This window comes from Muntiacus reevesi, chromosome 4, assembly GCF_963930625.1.
Source record: "Muntiacus reevesi chromosome 4, mMunRee1.1, whole genome shotgun sequence".
In the NCBI taxonomy this organism is placed as follows: domain Eukaryota; kingdom Metazoa; phylum Chordata; class Mammalia; order Artiodactyla; family Cervidae; genus Muntiacus; species Muntiacus reevesi.
In genome coordinates, this window is record NC_089252.1 from 48,141,401 (window position 1) to 48,164,702 (window position 23,302).

A 23,302-nucleotide genomic window follows, 5' to 3' on the forward strand; every position below is an offset into this window, starting at 1 on the left:
TACTTTGTGGCAAAGGGACGCCCACGGATCAGCCGCTCCCCCGACCTTTGAGGGTAGCGCACCCGCCCGGGCCCGGGACCAGGCCGGGATTCGGAGCTCCCCGCCGCCGGCGCTGGCCCGCGGGCGCCTGCGCAGAGCGACCCTCCCGTCACTCCGGCGGGGGGTGCGGGGCGGGGGCAGCGAGAGAAAGGAAAGCAGCGCGGGGCGGGGTGGGGGAGAAAAGGGCCAAACCCTGAAATTACCCGGATGTGGTCTCCGCGCGCGCATGCTCAGTGTCCTCCCGACAAGTTGGCAGCAACAACACGGCCCTGGTCGTCGTCGCCGCCACCGCCGCTGCGGTAACGGAGCGGCTCGAGTGGCGGAGCCCGCGTTCGTAGCCGCCCGCTGTCCTCCGAAGGCCCCCTTCCCGCCCTCCCCTCGGCTCCGCGGCCGCCCAGGGGGCGGGAGCGGGTGAGGGGAGCCGGGCGCCCCGTGAGAGGGGCACCCCCCTGCCCCGGCCCTGCCGCGGGGCGGCCCGGGAGCTCGGAGGCGGCCCGGCCCGCGCGGGCAGCGGCGCGGCGCGGAGGAGCGGGCGGCCTGGCCCGGACGCCTCGGGGCGGGGGGCGAGGAGCGCGCCGGGGCCCGCCGGGCGGAGGGACGAGCCGCGGCGGGAGAGCGGAAGCCCCTCGCCGTCGCCCGGGCCCAGGTAACGCGCCATGTCCCCCTCCCCTTCTCCCGGGCCGGGCTCGCGCGCCCCCGTCCGCGGCTTCCCCGCCCCGGGGCGGGCTCCCGGCCGCGGCGGCGGCGGGGAGCGCGCGCGGGAAGCCGGCGGGCCCTGCCCGGAGAACCGGCGCTGCCCCCTGACGGGCCGGGCCGGGCCGGGCCGCGGCGCCTCGCGTTCCTCGGGCTCCGGCGTCGGTCCTGCGGCCCCGAGCTGCCTGCAGGGTCCGCGGCGGAACCGAGTGGAGCCCGCGCTGGGCGTGCTACCGCGGCCGTCGCCGCTTCTTTGTTGTTCTGAGGTAGTTCCCCCGTCCCTCACGGCGGAGCGTGCGGCCCCGGCGGGAGCGGGCTGCCTTCGGTCTGAATGAAAGTTGTGAATGGTCTCTCTTCATTTCTTTTCTCGAGCAGTTGTTTTCTTTTTTCTCTTTGTCCCTTATTTTCTCTTCCTGGTTGTGTCACTCCAGTTCGTGTTTCTGGCTTTGGCTTGTTGACTTACTTTTTTGAGTACCGTGGGTGGTGGCGGTGTGCTGGAAACGTCGTTAGCACCTAACTGACCAGCCCGCCTCCACCCCCCCGCGCCCCGCACTCTTAATGAAAAGAGCCAACTTATTTTATTGCTCCAGCTGCAAGTACTGAGCGTGAAATCGGTGTAGGCTGCGTAGGGCGGTGGCTCCATCTCAGTCCCCAAACTGCTCTTGTGATTTCTCAAGCTGAATTTGAGATTTTCGAAGAAGTGGGTGTGTTTCGTTAACTTGAAAGATTTTTTTTTTTGGGGGGGGGGAGGGCAATATAGAGAGGTTAAAAAAAAAAAAAACTACTGAAAATTGATGATTATTAATATTTCCCCCTTGAAAACCATAGTAAAATTTTTGAAAATAAGTATATTTGCCTGTTTCCAAATAGTTTATTTTGAATTTAGTTTCTCGATGCCTTTAGTGTTTGGGCTGTAGTTAAATGTGAAACTGCCAGTTTATTTAGGAATGATGAATATAATGGGGAGTCATTTTAATTAGTCTGAATTGACTTTCTAAAAGCTGTCTTGGCAGATTTTAACAGTCTTTTGACTTTTGCAAGACTTAGCATCCTTTCAGTCTCAGGGTGTTTAAAAAGTAGGTTCAGTACTTTTTTTTCTGGTAGAAACTATTTAGTCCTAATAGAAAATACAGAAATAAATACGTTTACGAACTTTACTAGATTTAGTCCATTGCATTTCAGTAATTTTTATTGCAGTTTTCATACGTTGTCTTTGCTATATTGTATTTAGACCAAATTCATTTCAGCTTGGCGAGTGCTAGTGTGCAGCTTTTCTTTTTCTGCTAAAGGATTTATTTTCTCTTTTGGAACGTTCTGATGTGATTAGTGTTTGACATTTCAAGTTGTAAATGATTGGTATCATTATCATCTTAAAGTATGATTTTAAAAAAATTAATGTTTCTTAATGTTATGGTTTTACTTTCTTAAATGGGTTTATTACAGTACAAATATAATACAGGTAGGCCAGGCCTTTAAAATTTGGAGTCCATTTAGGTCTAAGGGTGGTGATGAGTTATGTAGGTTTAAGTTGTTGGAATTAAAACTAAAACCTTTTCTAGAGAAAATTGATATAACATTTTGTGAGTCTGTTAATAGAAGTGGCTTTTTCTTTGCTTTCCAGGTTTTTGGGGGAACTTACTTTAAAGAGGTATTGCATCTTAATTTTTTAATTAAGTGCCTATGTAGAAACTTCTTTGTTTAGTTAAGTTCCTTAGTTGTATATCTTAAGCTTAGAAAAAACAGCAATTCGGTTTCAGATTTAATGAAAACCTGTGCTGAGGAAGTCACTGTGAAGTTTTTTGAAACAAGTTTTATATGCATCATTGACCTTTTTCGATGGCTTTGCTGTTCGAAGCAATTCTGCTTATACTGGGAAGCAGCAAGTCTTATTTGCTTATAAAAACCTGTGCTTCACTTTCTTAAGCCACATTTTAGTTGAGCTGTTGCACCACTTGTGTGTGAGTTTATTTTTCTGCATTCCCCTTCAGATCCTCCCCTCCACCCCCCCACCCTCCAAGTGTTAAACTAATTTATGCTGTCCAGTCACACTCCAGCTCTCTGGCTTGGAAGTTGTTTTTTTCTGATTGAGCTGGTGTTATAGTAACATCATTAGACACTCTTCTAATTGAGTTGTGAATTGCTGAGGCCTCTACTAGGGCAGTTAACCCTACAGGATCTGCCTCATTATATGTAAAATGCATATTTAGTCTCATCTAAAATTTTGTCCATTTTGGTGAGAACATATATTAGTTTTCTTATGTGTAAACTTAGTTCTGTTGTGTGCCCCTCTAGCTTATGCTTTCTTTTTTCCTCCCAGTTTTTTTCATTCAGTGAACATGTTAGTCATTTCAGTGTTCTTTGTATGTGTTTGTATTTCATTTATTTTTGTATCCTACAGGATTGTGTACTTAGGCAGAAATTTTTGTTTTGCTTCAGTGATGATTAAAAGTGACTATTATGTGTAAAACTAATCTGATGGAAATGGTTTCGATTGATTTCATTGTTTTCTACACCAAAATTAAAGGAGTTAGATAAACCTAACCCAGAATTTAATACCATTTTGTTAAATTATTAAATTTCGGACTTTTTGCTCCACAGTTGATGAAGATTTAACTGTTTTAAAAAGAGAAATTTTAAAAAAATCAAAAAAGAAAAGAGAAATTCAAGCAGTTGACAAATATGTCTAGATATTATTCATTTGAGCCACTTTCAGTACTGTTAGCATAGATAATATGCCAAAACATATGCTTAGTAATGAGTCATATTTAGAATTTTTGGATTTTTTCCCCCTCATCCTAAAATGTGTAATTTTGGTGATAGGAAATGTGGCTAAATTCCAGCTTCTCAGGAACAAAGTATTTTAGGTTGTGTCACCTTGACACTATTACGTGGTGTACTTGGCATCCAGGAAAATTTGTTTTAACCGTGAGAGTGGATAAAAACTAGGGTAGCACTTACCTATGTAGAACTGAGATGGTAGATCATCAGAATCTTATAATTCAAGTTTTGATTATTTACTACTGTGAATTATATCATAGGTCATATAGCTACTACATACTGTAAAGAGTCTGTTAATTTAAAGTTGGTGATAATTCTAAATACCTTTAAAGTCTATACTTCATTATTTACATTTTAAATGAGAATTGTTTGCATTTTGGAAAACTTGTTACTGCGTGAGGTTCATCTTTTTGTTGTTGTTGTTGTTTTTTTACTCTCAAGGTTTAAGGCAGTGATTCTCAACCTTGGTTGTGTTTTGAAATCTCTTGGGGAGTTTTGCAAAATACTGATGGCTGGATCGCACTTCCAGAAATTGTGACTCAGTTGGCTTGGGGTGCAGCCAGATCAGAGTTCCAAAAATGATTGAGCTATTAGGGTCCTTTGGCTTCTTTTTAAAATTTTTTAACTGTTTCACTGTGTCAGCTTTACATTCTTTAATACAGTGACATACACATTCACATGGTTCCTTGAAGGTATTGCCATATTTCTTTTGCTTCCAAGTCTGTCCTCTGTCTGTCTCCTGTTTGAACCTTTCGTCATTTTTCAATTCATTTGAGTTGTCTGGTAGCAAGTTTTAGGAAGCTGTATTTCCCCTGCTGAGAAGTTGGTTTATCATTGCTATCCTAAATAGGAAGTTGATATTTTAGCATATTCTAAAATGCTTACTTGGGCTCCTTTTGAAGACTAATGACTTGGGTTAGGTGCTGAACTTTGCATCTAAACTCCCAGTGGGAATTTGGTCTTCATAGTGGGGTTGATCTGCTTGGAAACCATCGCATTTTGTAGGCAACAATTAACTGGTCACTTCATTGGTTCCTGAGAAGCGCAGGAGGGGTGCAGGCTTTCTCTGGTTGTAGTGCAAGGGCTTCTCGTGGTGGGGGCTCCTCTTGTGACTGAGCTCAGGCTTTAGGCGTGGGCTTCGGTAGCAGTGGCACACGGGCTTAGCTGCCCTGCAGCATGTGGGGTCTTCCTGGATCAGGGATCACATGAGTGTTCCCTGCATTGCAAGGTGGATTCTTACTTAACCACTGGACCATCAGGAAAGCCCCATTAGCAGTTCTTCAGAGATCTTCCAGGAGAGCATGATCAGTTCTCCATTTACATTACCTGAAGTAGTTCAAAAGTGCTGGTTTACCAGTAGTTGCATCTGGACGAGCTATTTTTAAAAAATTAAACAGAATATTCTTTGTCCCTTCTGCACATCCCATCCCCTAAACACGGATTCAGGATGAGAATGGAGTGGAGGAGGCATGGGAATCTATCTATCTATCTGTCTATCTATCTATCTATATATATATATATTTTTTTTTTTTTAAAGAACCTCTTGATTTTAAAGCCTTTGGATGTGTTAGTATGCTTATCTTTATTGCTTCATTTGTTTTGATGCAGTTATTTTGCAGTCATTGATGCACTGGAGTAATTTACTTAAAATTCATCAAACCCCAATCTGCGTGTTTAGAATGCAAATCTTCTTTATGATTTTTTTTTTAAAGAACTTCTACTGAATATTTGTCTTTGTTATGATTAAGGTATAATTTTTTTTAATGTTAATATAGATGAATGTGTGTAATTCAGATCTTTTACATTTTTCAAAATGTATTTCTGAATGTAAGGTTATTTATCTGTGGTGTTCACTAGTGAATTCTGGAGCATTTCATATCAGTAGGTGGCCAGTCATTGTAATAATTGAATCATCTGATGAGAGGACAATTGAAAGTAGTGCTTAATGTGGTGAGATAAACTGGAATTACTGTTTAAAGTAACACTCGGTGCATCTGGGTCATACAGGTCTACCAAAACTAGCTGAAGGAAGAATTTTATGTGTACAGATGTTGAAATTAGGCAGCTGGCTAATAATAAGAAAAATGGCACAATTTCTATGCAATTAGTCTTTTTAATAGTTTCATGTATCCGTGACATTGCAGTTTGTTCCACTGTGTTTCTGGTAATTTGTAAAGTGAAGCATGTAGACTAGTACAGGCTACATCAGTGCTTTGTGAAATTGATAGCACCTCAGACTCTGGGTGCTTTTAAAGTTAGGGCCCCGTATGACAAAACCCACTGAAATGTTGTAAAGTGATTGGCCTCCAACTAATAAAATAATATTAAAAAAAAAAAAAAATAAATAAAGTTAGGGCCCCACTCAGTATAGATTTAGTAGGGCTGGTGTGACCTGCGGGGGAATTCTAGTATAGCCCCTGTTTGAAAGAATAAGCTTGATGACTTGATAGTCTTCTTCAATTAAGAGGTTTTATGAAATGTATTTTTCAGTTTCCAGTTATTATTAAAATCCACCCACCTTTACAATCTTTTTTTTTTCTTTTTACAATCTTTTAAAACAGTGTTTTCCAAAGTGTGGTTGACAGACTCCCGGGGATCCCCATGTTCCTCCTTCTAGGGGTTCCTGAAACCAAAATCATTCTTTTAATGAAAGACGTTAGTGCACTGTTGCTGTGCTGGCATTTGCACTGATGAGGGGGCAGCGGGGGGCAAACTGCTGGCATCTTAGTTTGAATCAAGGCAGTGGTACCAAACGCACATTAAGCGTTTGGGGAAAAAGCCGATTTCACTTAAAAATGTCCTTGGTGAAGCAGTGAGATGTTCTCCTTCTCAAAATCTCTACCCTGGAGTGCATGTCTTTTCAGTGTGATTAAATAAATGTGTGGAGACTTCCCTGGTGGTCTAGCGGTTAAAAATCTGCCTTGTAGTGCAGGGGACACAGGTTCGATTCCCTGGACAGGAAACTAAGATCCGATGTGCTGTGTGCTGCGCGCAGAGCAAGTAAAGCCCACTTGCTGCAGCGGCTGGGCCCACACGCCACAGTGAGTCTGTTCATTGCAGCAGATCCTGCATGCCACAGCCAAGACCCAACACAGCCAAATAAATACTAGATAAGTTAATAAATAAATTGGGCTTCCCTGGTGGGTCAGTGATGAAGAATCCGCCTTCCAATGCAGGAGACTATAGAGTTCGATCCCTGGGAGGAAGTGGCAACTCACTCCAGTATTCCTGTCAGAGAAATCCCATGGACAGAGGAGCTTGGTGGGGCTACAGTCCATGGGGTTGCAAACAGTTGGACATAACTTAGCCACTAAACAACAACAATAAATAAATATTAAAAATATTGAGTTGTACTTGGAGTTCTTCTGCACACTGACGTACAAAGTTCATCTCTAGGAAAAGCACTCGCTGCTTTTTAAATGGAACACTACTTTTATTTTTACTTAAAAGAATAATAAATTGTCATTACTTAGACTTGGATATTTCGCAGGCATTTTCCTTGAAAGTGAGTGAAATGAGCCTGCCATTCAAGGATAATAACTGGTTGCTACCAGTGATAAGAATCTAGTCTTTCAAGTGAAAATTAGATTTCTGGAAAACGTGTACCTGTCACCATGGGCTTGCCAGCTTCCTGTACTTAAAAGATTTTTCTGATGAGATTGGTGATGATATTTAGGAATGTGATTTTAAAAAATGTATTTTGTAAGAAATGTGTCAACCCTGGGAAGGTCTATATAACTCATTGAACCAGTATTTTTCTAGATGACCAGTGGATGATGTTACAAATCATGAGTGGGTAGGAGAGCCATTCAGAGTGTAATATGGACCAGTGGATTTTTATGAGCCAAGAAGTTCATTGATACAGTTTCAGATTCCACATTGCAACTACTTTCAGGAATTGCCATTTGTTGCATTTTGCATTGAATAAAAGATGAACAGCCATCATTGTATAGAAAGGCTGTTAAAATATTCCTGCCTTTTCCAATTACTTATCTGTGTGAGGTGCATTTTCTTCATAAACATTAACCATAACAATAGATTGAATGCAGCAGCACTTATGAGAATCCAGCTGTCTTCTCTTAAGCTAGACATTAAAGAAATTTGCAAAACCAAAAATGATGTCATTCTGAATATTGACTTTTTTGTTTTAGAAAATACTTATTTTTCATAAAATTTATATTAATATGTAATGGATTTATTTATTTGGATAGAGTAAACATTTTTAATTTGTGATATGGTAAATATTAATAGATGTAAGTCACGTAAACAAAGGTTATTTGGAATTCTCAATAATTAAGCATGTAAGTGGACTGGAGACCCGTTTGGCAACTGCTCTTTTAAAGTAACTCATTATCTGTGTTACTGACAAAATTATTGGTTATTATTGTTGATATATGTGGTTTGTATTATATTACTCTTATCTCTGAGAATGTTATTAACTCGGTTTTAAAGAAAATTGAAACATAGAGTTGATTTACAATGTCGTGTTAGCTTCAAGTGTACAGCGCAGCGATTCATATATATGTATGTTTTTTCAGGTCTTTTTCCCTTATAAATTATCATAAAATATTGAGTATAATTCTCTGTGCTATATAGTAGGTCCTCAATTAACTCAATTTTTGTTCAGTTAATTTGGGAAATATGTTGCAGTCAAGTGAAAAGGGAATTCATTGGTTTGGTCTGGAATCAGACCTGGGCTCAGTGCTGGATCTGGGGTCACAAGGAGCTGGTATCATCAGGATTCTGTCTTCTGGCAGTGCTTCCCTTTCTGTCAAGTTTAAGTCTCAGGCAGGGTCCCAGGTGGTGCTAGTGGTAAGGAATCCACCAGCCAATGCAGGAGATGTAAGAAACGTGGGTTTGATCCCTGAATCGAGAAGATCCCCTGGAGTAGGAAATGGAAACCTGCTCCAGTATTCTTGCCTGGAGAATCCCAAGGACAGAGGAGCCTGGTGGGTTACAGTCCGTGTGGTTGCAGAGTCAGACACGACTGCAGTGACTTAACAGGCAGGCAGGCTCCAGACTGACTACTCCCAGCTTCATGTTCAGGTCCAGCAAAGAAAGGCCTTTTTTTCTTTTTTCTGTCTGTAGTTCCAGCAGAAGTCCGAGAGCTGTCGTTAGCCTGACTTGGGTCCTTTCCCACTTTTGAAGCAGCTGATATGCCATGGAGGTGACTGGTTAGGCAGAGTCTAACCTACCTGCCCAGGTATATTCTCCTTGGGAAATCAGAGTACTGAGTACTGTTACAGAAAGGAAAATGTATGCTGGCAGACAAAAAACATGTCAGCTAGAGGACTTTCTTGATTCTTCTTTAGCAACCTTTAATATATTCATTCAGAAAAAATAATTTTACAGTAAGATTATTCATTAATTGTTAAATTATTTATGAAAGTGATACACCAGTATGACATTTAAATCTAAGCCCAGAGGGTGAATAGCAAACATTTTAAAATTTGTCCCTTGTAGTTCATCTTAAAAGTTATCACATACGTGTAACTATATGGCTGATTCATGTCAATGTATGACAAAACCCACTGAAATGTTGTAAAGTGATTGGCCTCCAACTAATAAAATAATATTTAAAAAAAAAAAAAAAAGTTATCACAAAAAATGTCTTTTTGTTTCTTTGTATTATTCTTATCTTAAATCTTTATTATCATTGAAAAGTGTTAGTCACTCAGTTGTGTCCAACTCTTTGTGACCCATGGACTGTAGCCTGCCAGGTTCTTCTGTCCATGGGATTTTCCAGGCAAGAATACTGCAGTGGGTTGCCATGCCCTTTTCCAGGGGATCTTCCTGATGCAGGGATCGATCCTGAGTCTCCTGCATTGCAGGCAGATTCTTTACCTTCTGAGCCACTTAATACTGTGCATGTAATTCCTTGTACTTTTGGAGGTTTTCCTCCAGCTGCCCTCATTTTGATGAAGCTCAGTCTAGGCTGTAACTTGTGCTTCAGGTAACTTGTGTCTTCCGGTAATTGAATTAAGCTTGCACCCTCTCCCACCCCACCCCTGGTGCACGCCTATGCTTGAAAGTGAAAGTGAAGTCGCTCAGTCGTATCTGACTCTTTGTGACCCCATGGACTGTAGCCTACAATGCTCCTCCGTCCATGGGATTTTCCAGGCAAGAGTACTGGAGTAGGTTGCTGTTTCTTAGAATTCTTTCTCATGATACTTCACCAGGCCAGGCTGTTTTTTTTTCTTGTTAAACTTAAGCAGTTTCTCAAATATTCCCATACTTAATCCTTGACTAAGGTATGTATAATTTCTAGAAAATATGCCTCTGTGTTTGTTTTACAAATGTAATCATCCAAAAGTAAACAGACATCTGAGAAATTAAAAAATAGCAGCATTCATTAACTAAGGTTCATGAATCTCCATGAGAGCCTCTCCAGGCAGCACTCAGCCTGTTTAATTTTACTGAGTATTTTAGTTATTGTGGCTTTATACTTCATGGAGTTGCTTTTAGATCTATGGCCAACTTCAGGTGGCATCTTATGTTTAATAGCAAGGCTAGGGACAAAACACAAAACAGGTAGATATAAGAACAGACCTCTGTCCCATTTGCTGACTTCCTGCTTTCCATTAATTACCCCATTGCAGTGGGATTGTTGTTCTGTTACAGTGACTTTATCTAATATCTCTGTGTTAGAGACTTTCATATTGGCTTAACATCTTCAAATGACTGTAAATACAGCGTATTTAAAGCTGAATTTGTTACTTAACCACTTTTAAATCTTTTATTCATTCTTCATCCTTCAGTCAACCTGTCTAGGAAATGGGCCATCTTTTGACTGTTGACTCCTTGTCAACACTCCTTGTACGCAGTTGACTAAAAAATTGTTTTCTGTTCTGCCTAGAAGTGTCCTGTTGGTTTCCATTGCCCATGCCTCTAGTCTGGGCCCATTCATTCTTCTAATCACTGTCTCCTGACTGGTTTTCTTTTCCTCTTTGCAAAGCTATCTTCTTGCAGTCACTAAGGTTTTCTTTCTAATGCAGATCCAGTGCTGTTTCTCCTCCCCGCACCCTTCCTACCATAAACCTGCTCCTGTCCCTCTGCTTTTTTCTGTGATTTTCCTTCAGCCTGGCAAATTCTTATTCACATGTGGTAGTACTACTTCATCAATATTCTCATGGCTCTTCTGGTGCCTGGTAATATTGTACTTCTCTCTGTCTCCCTCCCTGACCTTGAAATTAGCCTTGGTCCTGGGTTTCTCAGCTTTGGCACTATTGACATTTTGGGCATGGTAAATTTTTGTTATGGGGCACTGTACTGTGCATTGTACAATGGTTAGCAGTAGCCCTGGTCTTGACCCACTAGATACCCAGTAGTACTCTGCCCTCCACCATTGCCACTGCCTCCCCCTCTCCCCCATTCCAGTTGTAGCTATCAAAAATGTCTCTAGACATTTCCAAATGTCCCTGGAAGGACAGAGTTGCTCCAGTTGAGAACCACTGGCATGGCCATATGACTGCCTATCAAGTGTGAGCAGAGGCGATAGTCAGCCTTTAAAAGCCAGAGTATGAGTTGTCCTATCTTTCCCCCTGCTTATTTAACTTATATACAGAGTACGTCATGAGAAACGCTGGGCTGGATGAAGCACAAGCTGGAATCAAGATTGTCGGGAGAAATATTAATAACCTCAGGTATGCAGGTGACACCACCCTTATTTATGGTAGAAAGTGAAGAAGAACTTAAGAGCCTCTTGATGAAGAAGCAGAGTGAAAAAGTTGGCTTAAAGCTCAACATTCAGAAAACTAAGATCATGCCATCCGGTCCCATCACTTCATGGGAAATAGATGGGGAAACAGTGGAAACAGTGACTGACTTTATTTTTTGGGGCTCCAAAACTCACTGCAGATGGTGACTGCAGCCATGAAATTAAAAGATGCTTACTCCTTGGAAGCAAAGTTATGACCAACCTAGACAGCATGTTAAAAAGCAGAGACATTACTCTGCCAGCAAAGGTCTGTCTAGTCAAGGCTATGGTTTTTCCAGTAGTCATGTATGGATGTGAGAGTTGGACTGTAAAGAAAGCTGAGTGCCGAAGAATTGATGCTTTTGAACTGTGGTGTTGGAGAAGACTCTTGAGAGTCCCTTGGACTGTAAGGAGATCCAACCAATCCATCCTAAAGGAGATCAGTCCTGAATGTTCATTGAAAGACTGATGCTGAAGCTGAAACTCCAATATTTTGGCCACCTGATGTGAAGAACTGACTCATTTGAAAAGGTCCTGATGCTGGGAAAGATAGAAGGTGGGAGGAGGGGACGACAGAGGATGAGATGGTTGGATGGCATCACCGACTCGATGAATATGAATTTGGGTAAACTCTGGAAGTTGGTGATGTACAGGGAGGCCTGGTGTGCTGCAGTCCACAGGGTTGCAAAGAGTCAGACGCGGCTGAACTGAACTGATCTTTCCCCCTGTCATTTAAGGACATATGTAGAAATGGAGCTTTCTTAGCCTAATCTGTGAGAGATGACAGTGAGCAGTGATGAACATTGCTATTCTGGGTGTATATTTGTGATTGACGTTTAGTTTATGCAGAAAATAAAGCTTTGTTTTAAGCTGCTGATTCTGGGGAGTTGGTTGTCACCGTGACATAGACTAGCCTCGCCTGACTGATATATCATGCTAAGACTTAGCTTACCTGTGGATTTTCCATGCTTTCGTATTTCCAGATCACTTTAATTCCTACCTCTTTTAGGCATCTGTTACTTAGTGTAATGATGTGTTTGGATTGTCTTGGTCATTGGTTCTCAGTGGAGTAAGTACTCAAACTCCCAACACTTTGGCCACCCGATGCAGAGAGCTGACTCATTTTAAAAGACCCTGATGTTGAGAAAGATTGAGGGCAGGAGGAGAAGGGGCGACAGAGGATGACATGGTTGGATGGCATCACCAACTCAATGGACATGAGTTTGAGCAAACTTCGGGAGATGGTGAAGGATAGGGGAGCCTGGCGTGCTGCAGTCCATGGGGTCTCAAAGAGCTGGACATGACTGCAAGGCTGAACAACTGCTCTTTAAGAGATGTTGTGGAAGCTAGTGGGAGGAACTTTGGTGCCTGGGGGGTGAGCATGACATCCTGCATGCGGGAGACTGTTAAGAACATTTTGCTTCCCACAGTGCTTTCAAATGCCCAGAATATTCATGTAGAAGGAAAGCATAATTAGCCGAGACCCTAGCTCCATCTTAATATATATTCAGTTTTGGGGAGTTAAGCTTCTCAGTTTTTGTTTATTTTTTATTGGAATATAGTTGATTTACAATGTCATGTTTCTGCTATAGAGCAAAGTGAATCAGTTTACATATATCCACTCTCTTTTAGATTCTTTTCCCATATAGATCATTACAGAGTATTGAATAGAGTTTCCTGTGCTGAACAGTAGTGTATACATGTCAATCCTGTTAATTCAGTTTCTTAACTGAAGTTGTTTTGTTTGGAACTTTATCAGCAGTTAACATTTTGGGAAACCCATGTCACTGACTACAATGCCATTGTGTCAAAACAACACAGCTGTCTTGGAAGGTCTAAATTCACAACTGTCATATTTATGGTGATTTACTGTATTCATCCTAGCATCTAACCTTTTTATTATACTTTCTGATTTTGTTGATATGCTTGAGCATTTTTATTGAACTATATACTACATTATATATTAATCTTTCCCCCCTTTATATTAGGGTATTGTTTATTTAAAAAATTAAAAATAGGTTAGAACTTTGTTTCAGGATAGCTAATGAGGTGATATAAATTGTTACAAAAATGGGATTTTCTCAGTGGAGAACCCTTTTCTGACTACTTGTTAACTTGTTTTTGTATCTGTAAGTGCTTTGCTCAGAGGGGATACAGTGTTTGTTGAATCGGCCAATTTATGGTTCCCAGGTTGCTTTGATATATACACTGTTGCATTTGATTACCATAGCCAGTCTGTAAACTTGGCAAGGCAGATACTGTTTCCATTTTATAGACTAGAGAATTGAGAGAGATGTTAATTTACCAGTCTTGCTACTAGAACTTTGATTAAAATCTATGCATTTGTTTATACCACTTAAATGCTCTTGTCTACTGTCATTCCATATGACTCTTTAAAAAGTTGTAATCTAGAACTGTTTAATTTAGGAAAACACCTGTATACCCTTGCTGGTATTATTTTTTTTATACTAGGAGCTTTTACATTATGTTTCAGACACTTGTGGTCATAGGAGTATTTCTACTAGTTTTCAGAGAAATATACAAATTAAAATGTTTTCTGAGATACTGTTAGGGCCAAAAATAGTGTAAATTTTAGAGGTGGTTACATCTGATAGTGAGATTGTGATGAAATAGTTACACGCAGGTACTTTGTTGTTGTTTTTCAGTGTATCTGACTCTGCTACCCCATTGACTGCATCATGCCAGTTTGTTCACTTACCTGTTGTTCACTGTATCCCTGTTTTTGCTCAGATTCATGTCCATTGAGTCAGTGATGCTATCCAACCATCTCATCCTCTGTTGTTGCCTTCGCCTCCTACCCTCAATCTTCCCAGCATCAGGGTTTTTTCCAGTGAGTCCACTCTTCACACCGGGTGGCCAGATTATTAGTGCTTCAGCTTTGGCATCTGTCCTTCCAGTGAATACCCAGAGTTGATTTCCTTTAGAATTGACTGGTTTGATCTCCTTGCAGTCCAAGGGACTCTCAAGTGTTTTCTCCAGCACCACGGTTCAAAAACATCAATTCTTAATGCTCAGCCTTCTTTATGGTCCAGCTTTCACATCTGTACATGACTACTGGAAAAACCATAGTTTTGACTATACAGACCTTTGTTGGCAAAATGATGTCTCTGCTTTTTAATTCTCTGTTTAGGTTTATCATAGCTTCCCTCCCCCCCCCCCCCCCCCCCCGCGCCACTCCCTGCCCCCAGGAAACAAGAATCTTTTAATTTCATGGCTGCAGTCACTGTGCACAATGATTTCAGAGCCCGAGAAAATAAAACCTGTCACTGTTTCCACTTTCCCCCATTTATTTGCTATGAAGTGATGGGCCCATGCTATGATCTTAGTTTTTTGAGTGTTGAATTCTAACCCAGCTTTTTACTCTCCTCTTTCACTCTCATCAAGGGGCTCTTTAGTTCCTCTTCCCTTCCTACCATTAGAGTGGTATCATCTGCATATCTGAGGTTATTGATATTTCTCCTGGCAATCTCGATTCCAGCTTGTGCATCATCCAGCCTGGTATTTCACATGATGTACTCTGCATGTAAGTTAAATAAGCAGGGTGACAATATACAACCTTGATGTACTCCTTTCCCAATTTTGAACTGGTCTGTTGTTCCATGTCCAGTTCTAATTGTTGCTTCTTGATCTCCATTCAGGTTTCTCTGGAGATAGGTAAAGTGGTGTGATATTCTCACCTCTTTAAGAATTTTCCCACAGTTTGTTGTGATCCACATAGTCAAAGACTTTAGCATAGTCAATAAAGCAGAAGTAGATGTTTTTCTGGAATTCCCTTGCTCTTTCTATGATCTGACTGATGTTAGCAGTTTGATCTCTGGTTCCTCTGTCTTTTCTAAATCCAGCTTGTACATCTGTAAATTCTTGGTTCATGTACTGCTGAAGCCTAGCTTAAAGGATTTGGAGCATTACCTTCCTAGCATGTGAAATAAGTGCAATTGTATGATAGTTAGAATATTCTTTGGGATTGGAACGAATACGGACCTGTTCCAGTCCTGTGGCCAAGGCTGAGTTTTCCATATTTGCTGACATACTGAGTGCAGCATTTTAACAGCATCATCTTTTAGGATTTGAAATAGCTCAGCTGCAATTTCATCACCTGCACTAGCTTTATTTGTAGTAATGCTTCCTAGGGCCCACTTGACTTCACACTCCAGGATATCTGATTCTAGGTGATTGACCACACCATTGTGGTTATCTGGGTCATTAAGATCTTTTTTGTATAGTCTTCTGTGTATTCTTGCTACCTCTTCTTAATCTCTTCTGCTTCTGTTAGGTCTTTGCTGTTTCTGTCCTTTATTGTGCCCATCTTTGTATGAAATGTTCCCTTGGTATCTGCAATTTTCTTGAGATCTCTTGTCTTTCCCATTCTGTTGTTTCCCTCTATTTCTTTGCATTGTTCTCTTAAGACTTTATGATCTTTCCTTGCTATTCTCTGAAACTCTGCAATCAGTTGGGTATTTTGTCCTTTATGTTTCACCTCTCTTCTTTTCTCAACTGTTTGTAAAGCCTTCTCAGACAACCACTTTGCCTTCTTTCATTTCTTTTTCTTTGGGATGGTTTTGGTCACCGCCTCCTGTACAGTGTTACAAACCTCCATCCATAGTTCTTCAGGCACTCTGTCTACCAGATCTAATCCCTTGAACCTGTTGGTCAGCCTCCACTGTAATCATAAGGGATTTGATTTAGATCATACCTGAATGGCCTAGTGGTTTTCTCTACTTTCTTCAGTTTTTAAGTCTGAATTCTGCAATAAAGAGCTCATGATCTGAGCCATAGTCAGCTCCAGGTCTTGTTTTTTTCTGACTGTGTAGAGCTTCTCCATCTTTGGCTGCAAAGAATATAGTCAGTCTGATTTCGATATTGACCTTCTGGTGATGTCCATGTGTCGAGTCTTCTCTTGTGGTGTTGGAAGAGGGCTTTCCCTATGACCAGTTTGTTTTCTTGGCAAAGCTCTGTTATCCGTTGCTCTGCTTCACTCTGTACTCCAAGGCCAAACTTGCCTGTTACTCTAGGTATCTCTTGATTTCCTACTTTTGCATTCCAGTGATGAAAAGGACATCTTTTTTGGTGTTCTAGAAGGTCTTGTAGGTCTTGATAGAACCTTTCAACTTCAGATTCTTTGGCATAAGTGATTGAGGCATAGACTTGGATTACTGTGATGTTGAATGGTTTGCCTTGGAAATGAATCGAGATCATTCTGTTGTTTTTGAGATCGCACATAAGTACCGCATTTTGGACTCTAGTTGACTGTGAGGGCTATTCCATTTCTCTAAGCGATTCTTGCCCACAGTAGTATGTATGATGGTCATCTGAATTTAATTCATCCTTAATTACATTATAAGGTGGAACAAGTCTTTTGGATATAATGTCAGAATGAATTCAGCGACGTGTGTTTGCATTCTTCCAGATTTGTTGCAAGGTAGTGATACTGAATTAAAAAAACTATAGTCAACTTGTAAGCATTTGCCTAGTATATGAAAGGAATAGAGCATTGTACTGGGACTTTCTAAGATGAGAAAATACTGCCGTTTTCTAAACTTTGGCAACAGGGTGTGAAGCAAATACATAATCAAATAACTACAATATAATGTGTTGAGTTGTAATTGGGGTGTGGTTTTGAGAGTGGTGTCAAGTAATATAACAGGGCACACAGGAAACATACCAGGGAAGTAGTCTCCAGGATTGCCGTGAGAGGAGACAGGGTGTTAGGGGAAACTCTTGGAGGCGTTGAGATATTTACACTGCACCTTGAAAGGTGGCTAGGAATTTACTGAGTAGATAAAATGAGACTGGATATATTAGGCAAAAGAAATAGCCTGGACATGAATCTTAAAACACAGGCAGAACTGCATTCCTTTAATAAGAAGAAGCACTTATATGTCCTGTGGGCATATAATGATTAGTAAGACAACCATTACTCCCTGTCCCTGAGAGCTTTCAGTCTAGAAATTAAAATTGTTATGAGGTTGGTTTTCTGAGTTTTCAGACTGACGATTCTCTTGGGACAGATTTGAGTCGAAGGTGTGTTTGGTTTGGCTTTCACAGCAGTTTCTCTTTCTCCCTCTTCCTCCCCTTTCCCTGTAAGTTGCCAAAACTTATTTTGACATACAAATAGGCTTTGAAAATGTGGCAACTCAAATGTTAGTTCTGCTGGGAGTACCGGCTGCTCTCTTTAGATGGCTGTGCACTTGCTTGCCTTAGGACTTTTCTTTATACCTGCCACATTTTATTCATTTATGTAATTTGCCTGACTCCTGTATGCCTCTGTGTTGTGAGTCCTGGATGGGCGGTTTACTGCTGTTCCTGCCCTACTAAATTTTCTTGGACAAATTTTAATAAGAGAAAATGCAGAGAAATGCATAATGTGTTGTAGGAAAATCTCTTTAAAACAATTAAGCATTTTGGTATTCAGAAAGTATCTGCTTTTTACTCAGCATTACGTGCTAGACACCTTTATATAGATTTTTCCACTTTGAGCTCTGTATATTCTCCTTTTAATCCAGGTTCAGAGAGAGAGAGTTTAAGTAACTTAATTTGTGCCACTATTTAGTGTGAGACTTGGGATTCTAATCCATATCTCTTAACTCCAGAACCCACCAGGTAGGTTATCTCTGGCTATCTGAAAAGTACACCTTCAGCATGTGTTTTTTGAATGTGGGCAAGTGGCTCAATATTCAAAGATACACAAAAAATGTGTTTCTCTCTGCCTGGGGCAGGTGTTTATATAAAATAGATAACAATAGAAGGGAGCACGTGTTAAATATCAAGTAATATAAATGTAAGGGAAGCCCAGAACTACATCAGTGTCTGATAGAATACAAGTTGGTAGAAATGACTAGGGTAAAGAACCATGTAACTTTATGAGAGAATGTAGGGGAGGTCAGAGACAGGTAGGTCAGATATGATTTACCAGGCTTTCCAGAGCTGGGTAATTGAGTGGTGTTCAAGCTGTACATGGAGAAGGAAATGGCAGCCCACTCCAGTATTCTTGCGTGGAAAATTGCACGGACAGAGGAACCTGGCGGGCTGCAGTCCAGGGGATGGCCACGACCGAGCTCATCAGCACGCTGTGCCAGTGAAGGTTGTCAGGAGAGGAGTCGATTTTGGCAGAGTGATGAGTTAGTTATCAATTTGGTAGTGGAGAATGAGTTTTTACAATTCAAGTAAATAGCCAAAGAAAATAAAAGTAAAATAAGCGTACTACGCAGCAATATCAGCAAACGCATGCAGAACAACTTGGAATGAGAACAGCCTCCGCTCCCGCTTCATCACATTTGTTCTTAGGCTGGTGGCCTTTTCTTACTCCACGTGAGATTTTGAGGTTAGATAAGTTAGTTTGTGTTGTAGATGTTGAATGGATTTTTAATGAATATTCTTATATTTTAATTTCTTTTGAAAGGAATTTACCTTGTTGCTTTTATGGGTAAAATCTTCTGAGGAATTCAGTAGTGTCTCTTTTTTAATAGTAACTTTATTGATGTGTTAATTCACATACTATAAAAGTCTCCTGTTTAAGGTGTATGATTTGATGGTTTTCTCTATAGTGATAGAGTTATGCAGCTGTCACAAGTATCAATTTTAGAACATTTTCATTACCCCTGAAGGATTGGTGGCTCAGTGGTAAAGAATCTGCCTGCGGTGTAGGAGACACCGGAGATGTGGGTTCGATCCCTGGGCTGGGAAGATCTCCTGGAGAAGGACATGGTTACTCACTCCAGTATTTTTGTTGGAGAATTCCATGGACGGAGGAGCCTGGCACGCTATATAGTTTATGGAGTTGAAAAGAGTCAGACAGGGCTGAGCGACTGACACAAAGGAAACTCCATACCTATTAGCAGTCACTCCTCACCCTCCCCCCCAAACCTTTGGCAACCACTAATCCACTTTTTTTTTTTTTTTGGTGCTTTGCCTGTTCTGGATGTTTCATATAAATGGGGTTATACAGCATGTGGCCTTCTGTGACTTGCTCTTAGCATGTTTTCCAGGTTCATCCATGTTGAAGCATGTACCAGTATGTCATTCTTTTTTATGACTAGGTAATATTACATTGTATATATTTATACATTCATCAGTTGATGGGCATTTGTGTTGTTTTGGCTATTAGGAATGATACTGCTATGAACATTTATGTATATATTTTTGTGTGGGCATAGGTTTTTGGTAATTCTGGATGGAATTGCTGAGGGTATGATGGCTGGATTATATGGTAACTTTGTGTTTAACATTTTGAGGAATTGTCAAGAGTACTTTTCCAAGGTGGTTATACCATTTTGCAATCCCACGGGCAGTGTATGAGGGTTCCATTTTCTCACAAATGCTTTTTGTCTCTTTAGATTTATCCTAGGAACCTAGTGAATGTTAAGTGGTATCTCTTTGTAGCTTTGATTTGCAGTTCAGTAATGATTAATGATATTGAGTATCTTTCATGTGCTTGTTGGCCCTTCTTCTTTGGAGAAGTGAATATTAGAATCCTTTGCCCATTTAAAAAAAAATTATTCATCTTTTTATTGTTGTCAGTGGTCTCTTATAACAAAGATGGCTATTGCTGATGGATAAACAGCATTTGGTACCAGGTGATGGCGAGTTTTTCATGTGTATTAGTGGTAGACTTTTAGCTTTAGCTAGTTGTTAATCAAGAATATTTTAAAGTGCTGCTCTTCAGAAGTAATCCATTTTAAAAGTTCTGTTAAGATTTTACTTTAGGGTGACTAGTACAGTCAACAAGACTTGATTGAACATGCCTGTATAATAATAAGGCCTCACTTTAATATTTTGGGAATGTAAAAAATGGCAACATTTTAAGTCATTTAAAACTCTAAGCACCACATTTAATTTTGTGCATTGACTCTTTGACTTAACTGAAGCAATTCCATCTTTTCCAAAGTAATTGAATCTACTTTATGAAATGTGTTCTGATATCTGTCTCTTTTTTTTTTTTTTTAGATTATCCTGAATACTACATGTCTAACAATTTTCCTTGCAACGTTAACTGTTGTTTTTCGCTGCCTCCGAAAGATCAAAATTGCTCCAGAAATTGGAGACATATTTGATATAAAAGAAATAACCTTAACAAATGGACAATATGTCTATTACGAATACACCAACAAGTAATGATGCCTGTCTGAGCATTGTACATAGTTTGATGTGCCATAGACAAGGTGGAGAGAGTGAAACATTTGCCAAAAGAGCAATTGAAAGTTTGGTAAAAAAGCTGAAGGAGAAAAAAGATGAATTGGATTCTTTAATAACAGCTATAACTACAAATGGAGCTCACCCTAGCAAGTGTGTTACCATACAGAGAACATTGGATGGAAGGCTTCAGGTTAGTCTTGTTCCAGAGTTTCTTCTGTACTCTCTAGTGGCAGGTTTTTACAAATTCTTGTTTCCTCTTAAGTTACTACAGAAATTTCATGCTTGCTCCATCTCTTTAGATACTGTAGTACATCCTTTAGTACAGATATTATCAGTACATGATCCTGCACTGATACACTATGGAAATAAATGGAAGGATGTATCTTCTTTAATAGAGGTATAGCTTAGCAGTTTTAAAAAATGTTTTGACTAAAAAAAATGTTCAGTATAGAAAATTTGGAAAATAAAAATTAGAGGAAAACCTACATCTTTAGCACTTTGATATTCATCCTTGTAGCCTTTTTTTCTTTTTTGGTATTATATGTACAACTCAGTTTTTTTTTTTTTTTTTTTTTTTTTATAATTTAGAAATCTGGTGGTGTATGTCTGGTACTTTTATGTGAAAAACAATCCAGAAGAATTCAACAATATTTTTAAAACTTACGGAGTTAACTTAAATTTACAAATCTTTACCTTTTACTTTCAGGGATCAGATTATTCATGTAGAATTACATAATCTCATGTGTTTATTATTTTTAAAGAAACATATAGAAAGCATATTGTTAGGTTTAAAATTTTTTATTTCTAGATTTTAGGTATTGTTTCTTCATTAAACGCATACTTTTTTGTGTATTTTTAACACCTGAGCATAAGCCTTGAAATCATACTTAAGTTTACTACTTTGTGACCTTGTCCAGTTATTTTGAGCATTTAGTTTTCTCGTTTAAGAAATAGGAATTATAATACTAACTTTGTATGATTGTAAGGATTAAATGAGAATGTATTAAGTGCCTTGTAAATTGTGTGATGCATAATTGATGTTCATTAAATGGTCATTTACTTTTCTTAGGTGGCTGGTCGGAAGGGATTTCCTCATGTGATCTATGCCCGTCTCTGGAGGTGGCCTGACCTTCACAAAAATGAACTAAAACATGTGAAATATTGTCAGTATGCATTTGACTTAAAATGTGATAGTGTCTGTGTGAATCCATATCACTATGAACGAGTTGTATCACCTGGAATTGGTAAGTAGACTTTACTTAAATGCCTGGAAGCATAAAGGGAAAATATATCAATAGTGTTTTAATTTTTCTAAGTTAAATTGTAAATTTGGAGATAACCCAGGATTTCAACTAATGTTAAAAAGTCAGACATTTTTAATGAAATATGTGTATTTAAATTTGAATTCTGAGCAAGCTTATATTTTGACTGCTAAAACTAAGTGTACATACTTGGTATTTTGCCTGTTTAGAACACTGGTCTTGAAAAATAAGATGAAAAGCACTTCTGCATTGTTAGATAGCATTTACACTACTATTCTTGAAATGGTTCATGGAAATTTTGAATCCTTGGCTTAAGTTTACATTCTGTAATTTTAAATATGGTGGAAATTATTTTCATGATAATGATTAATGTTTTATTTTTTTTCCCCTTTAAAAATTTAAGATCTCTCAGGATTAACACTGCAGAGTAATGGTAGGTAATCCCTTTCTTTTAACTCTCTTTTCTTTTATCTCATTCCCTTTATTTTTTATTGACCTAAAATTAATCTGTATGGGTGGATGCTGGTAACATTTACAAGAAAAGTACTTACTGCTTTAAAAATGTCCATTTTGCAGAAGTGGGGCATGCATCAACATTTGAAACTGGATTAAAAAAAGAACAAACTGGATATAGTAGACTGTTGACTCTTTGAATTTGAACTGCTATTTATGACTACAAGTAGTCTAAAAAATGTGATGGGGAACATAAAACATACAAAGAAAGAGTAACTTTTGAATTGGAAAAAACTGGCTATTTTAGAAGTAAATCTCACAGAACCAGTTTCAGTGGGTGTAAATAACCTGTTTGGTAATTTAGAATCATGTATAACATAGTTTAAAAACACCCAAATTCTCATTTTTCTTCATTTCAGCCAAACTTATTTTTATGATTGATAATTTTGTGAATGACTTAAAACTGTATACTATTTTTTTTTTCAGTCTTGTTATATTTTGAGTAAATAAAACAAGGCTACTTTAAAGTACATGGCAATCACAGATGTTCTAAGCCTATTTTTAAAAGAAAGTTTTGAGATAGGAAAATGAAACAAATAAGAGGGTGTTTTTTATTTTTTGTGTAGTATTTGAGAACAGAGATCTGTTAAAACTTTAGCTGTTTCTTGGAACATGTTAATGAGCTAAAATTTCTGTAAGAACTAGTTACTTTGAACAGAAACTGATAAAAAGCCACCATCACCTTAGAAGACTTCCCTGGTGGCTCAGATGGTAAAGAATCTGCCTGGAATTCGGGAGACCTGGGTTTGAACCCTAGTCAGAAAGATCCCCTGGAGGAGGAAATGGCAAACCACTCCAGTACTCTTGCCTGGAAAATCGCATGGACAGAGGAACCTGGTGGGCTACAGTCTGGGGTCCCAAAGAGTCAGACACGACTGAGCAACTAAACCAGTACTATATCACCTTAGAAATGTGTGCTGTTGTTCTGAAGGGGAACTAGTGGTTCAGCAGCACTTTTGCTACAGAATCCTAGAAATGGGTCAGAAGTATCATCAGACCTTAAAATTGGGAAGTGCATGAAAGGCTACTTGTTTTTATTCTCCACTTTTCCATGTCAATAATAATAAAGGAAGACTAGTGCCTTTTGGTATTTGTTAAGGGTTAGTTGGTTTCTGAGAACAGTGGGTTGATAATGGAAGCTGTTGTGGTCTGAAAGGGTAGCTTTAAG

General features: G+C 39.6%; 1 protein-coding gene across 4 annotated transcripts in view; it reads left to right on the forward strand.

The window, feature by feature from the left end:
* Positions 1–282: 282 nt before the first annotated feature.
* SMAD4 (SMAD family member 4) overlaps positions 283–23,302 on the forward strand; it is a 58,243-nt gene continuing 35,223 nt past the window's right edge. For 3 of the 4 annotated variants that reach the window (XR_010662918.1, XM_065932747.1, XM_065932749.1), the window contains exons 1-4: positions 283–685; positions 20,171–20,549; positions 21,429–21,603; positions 22,025–22,054. Coding sequence is in view for 3 of the 4 variants with exons in the window: in XM_065932747.1 (XP_065788819.1) it covers positions 20,301–20,549; positions 21,429–21,603; positions 22,025–22,054 (454 nt within the window). In the remaining variant the exon portion in view is untranslated. Of the gene's footprint in view, positions 686–839; positions 999–20,170; positions 20,550–21,428; positions 21,604–22,024; positions 22,055–23,302 lie in introns of those variants that run through there. The other variant, XM_065932748.1, reaches the window with a different exon arrangement.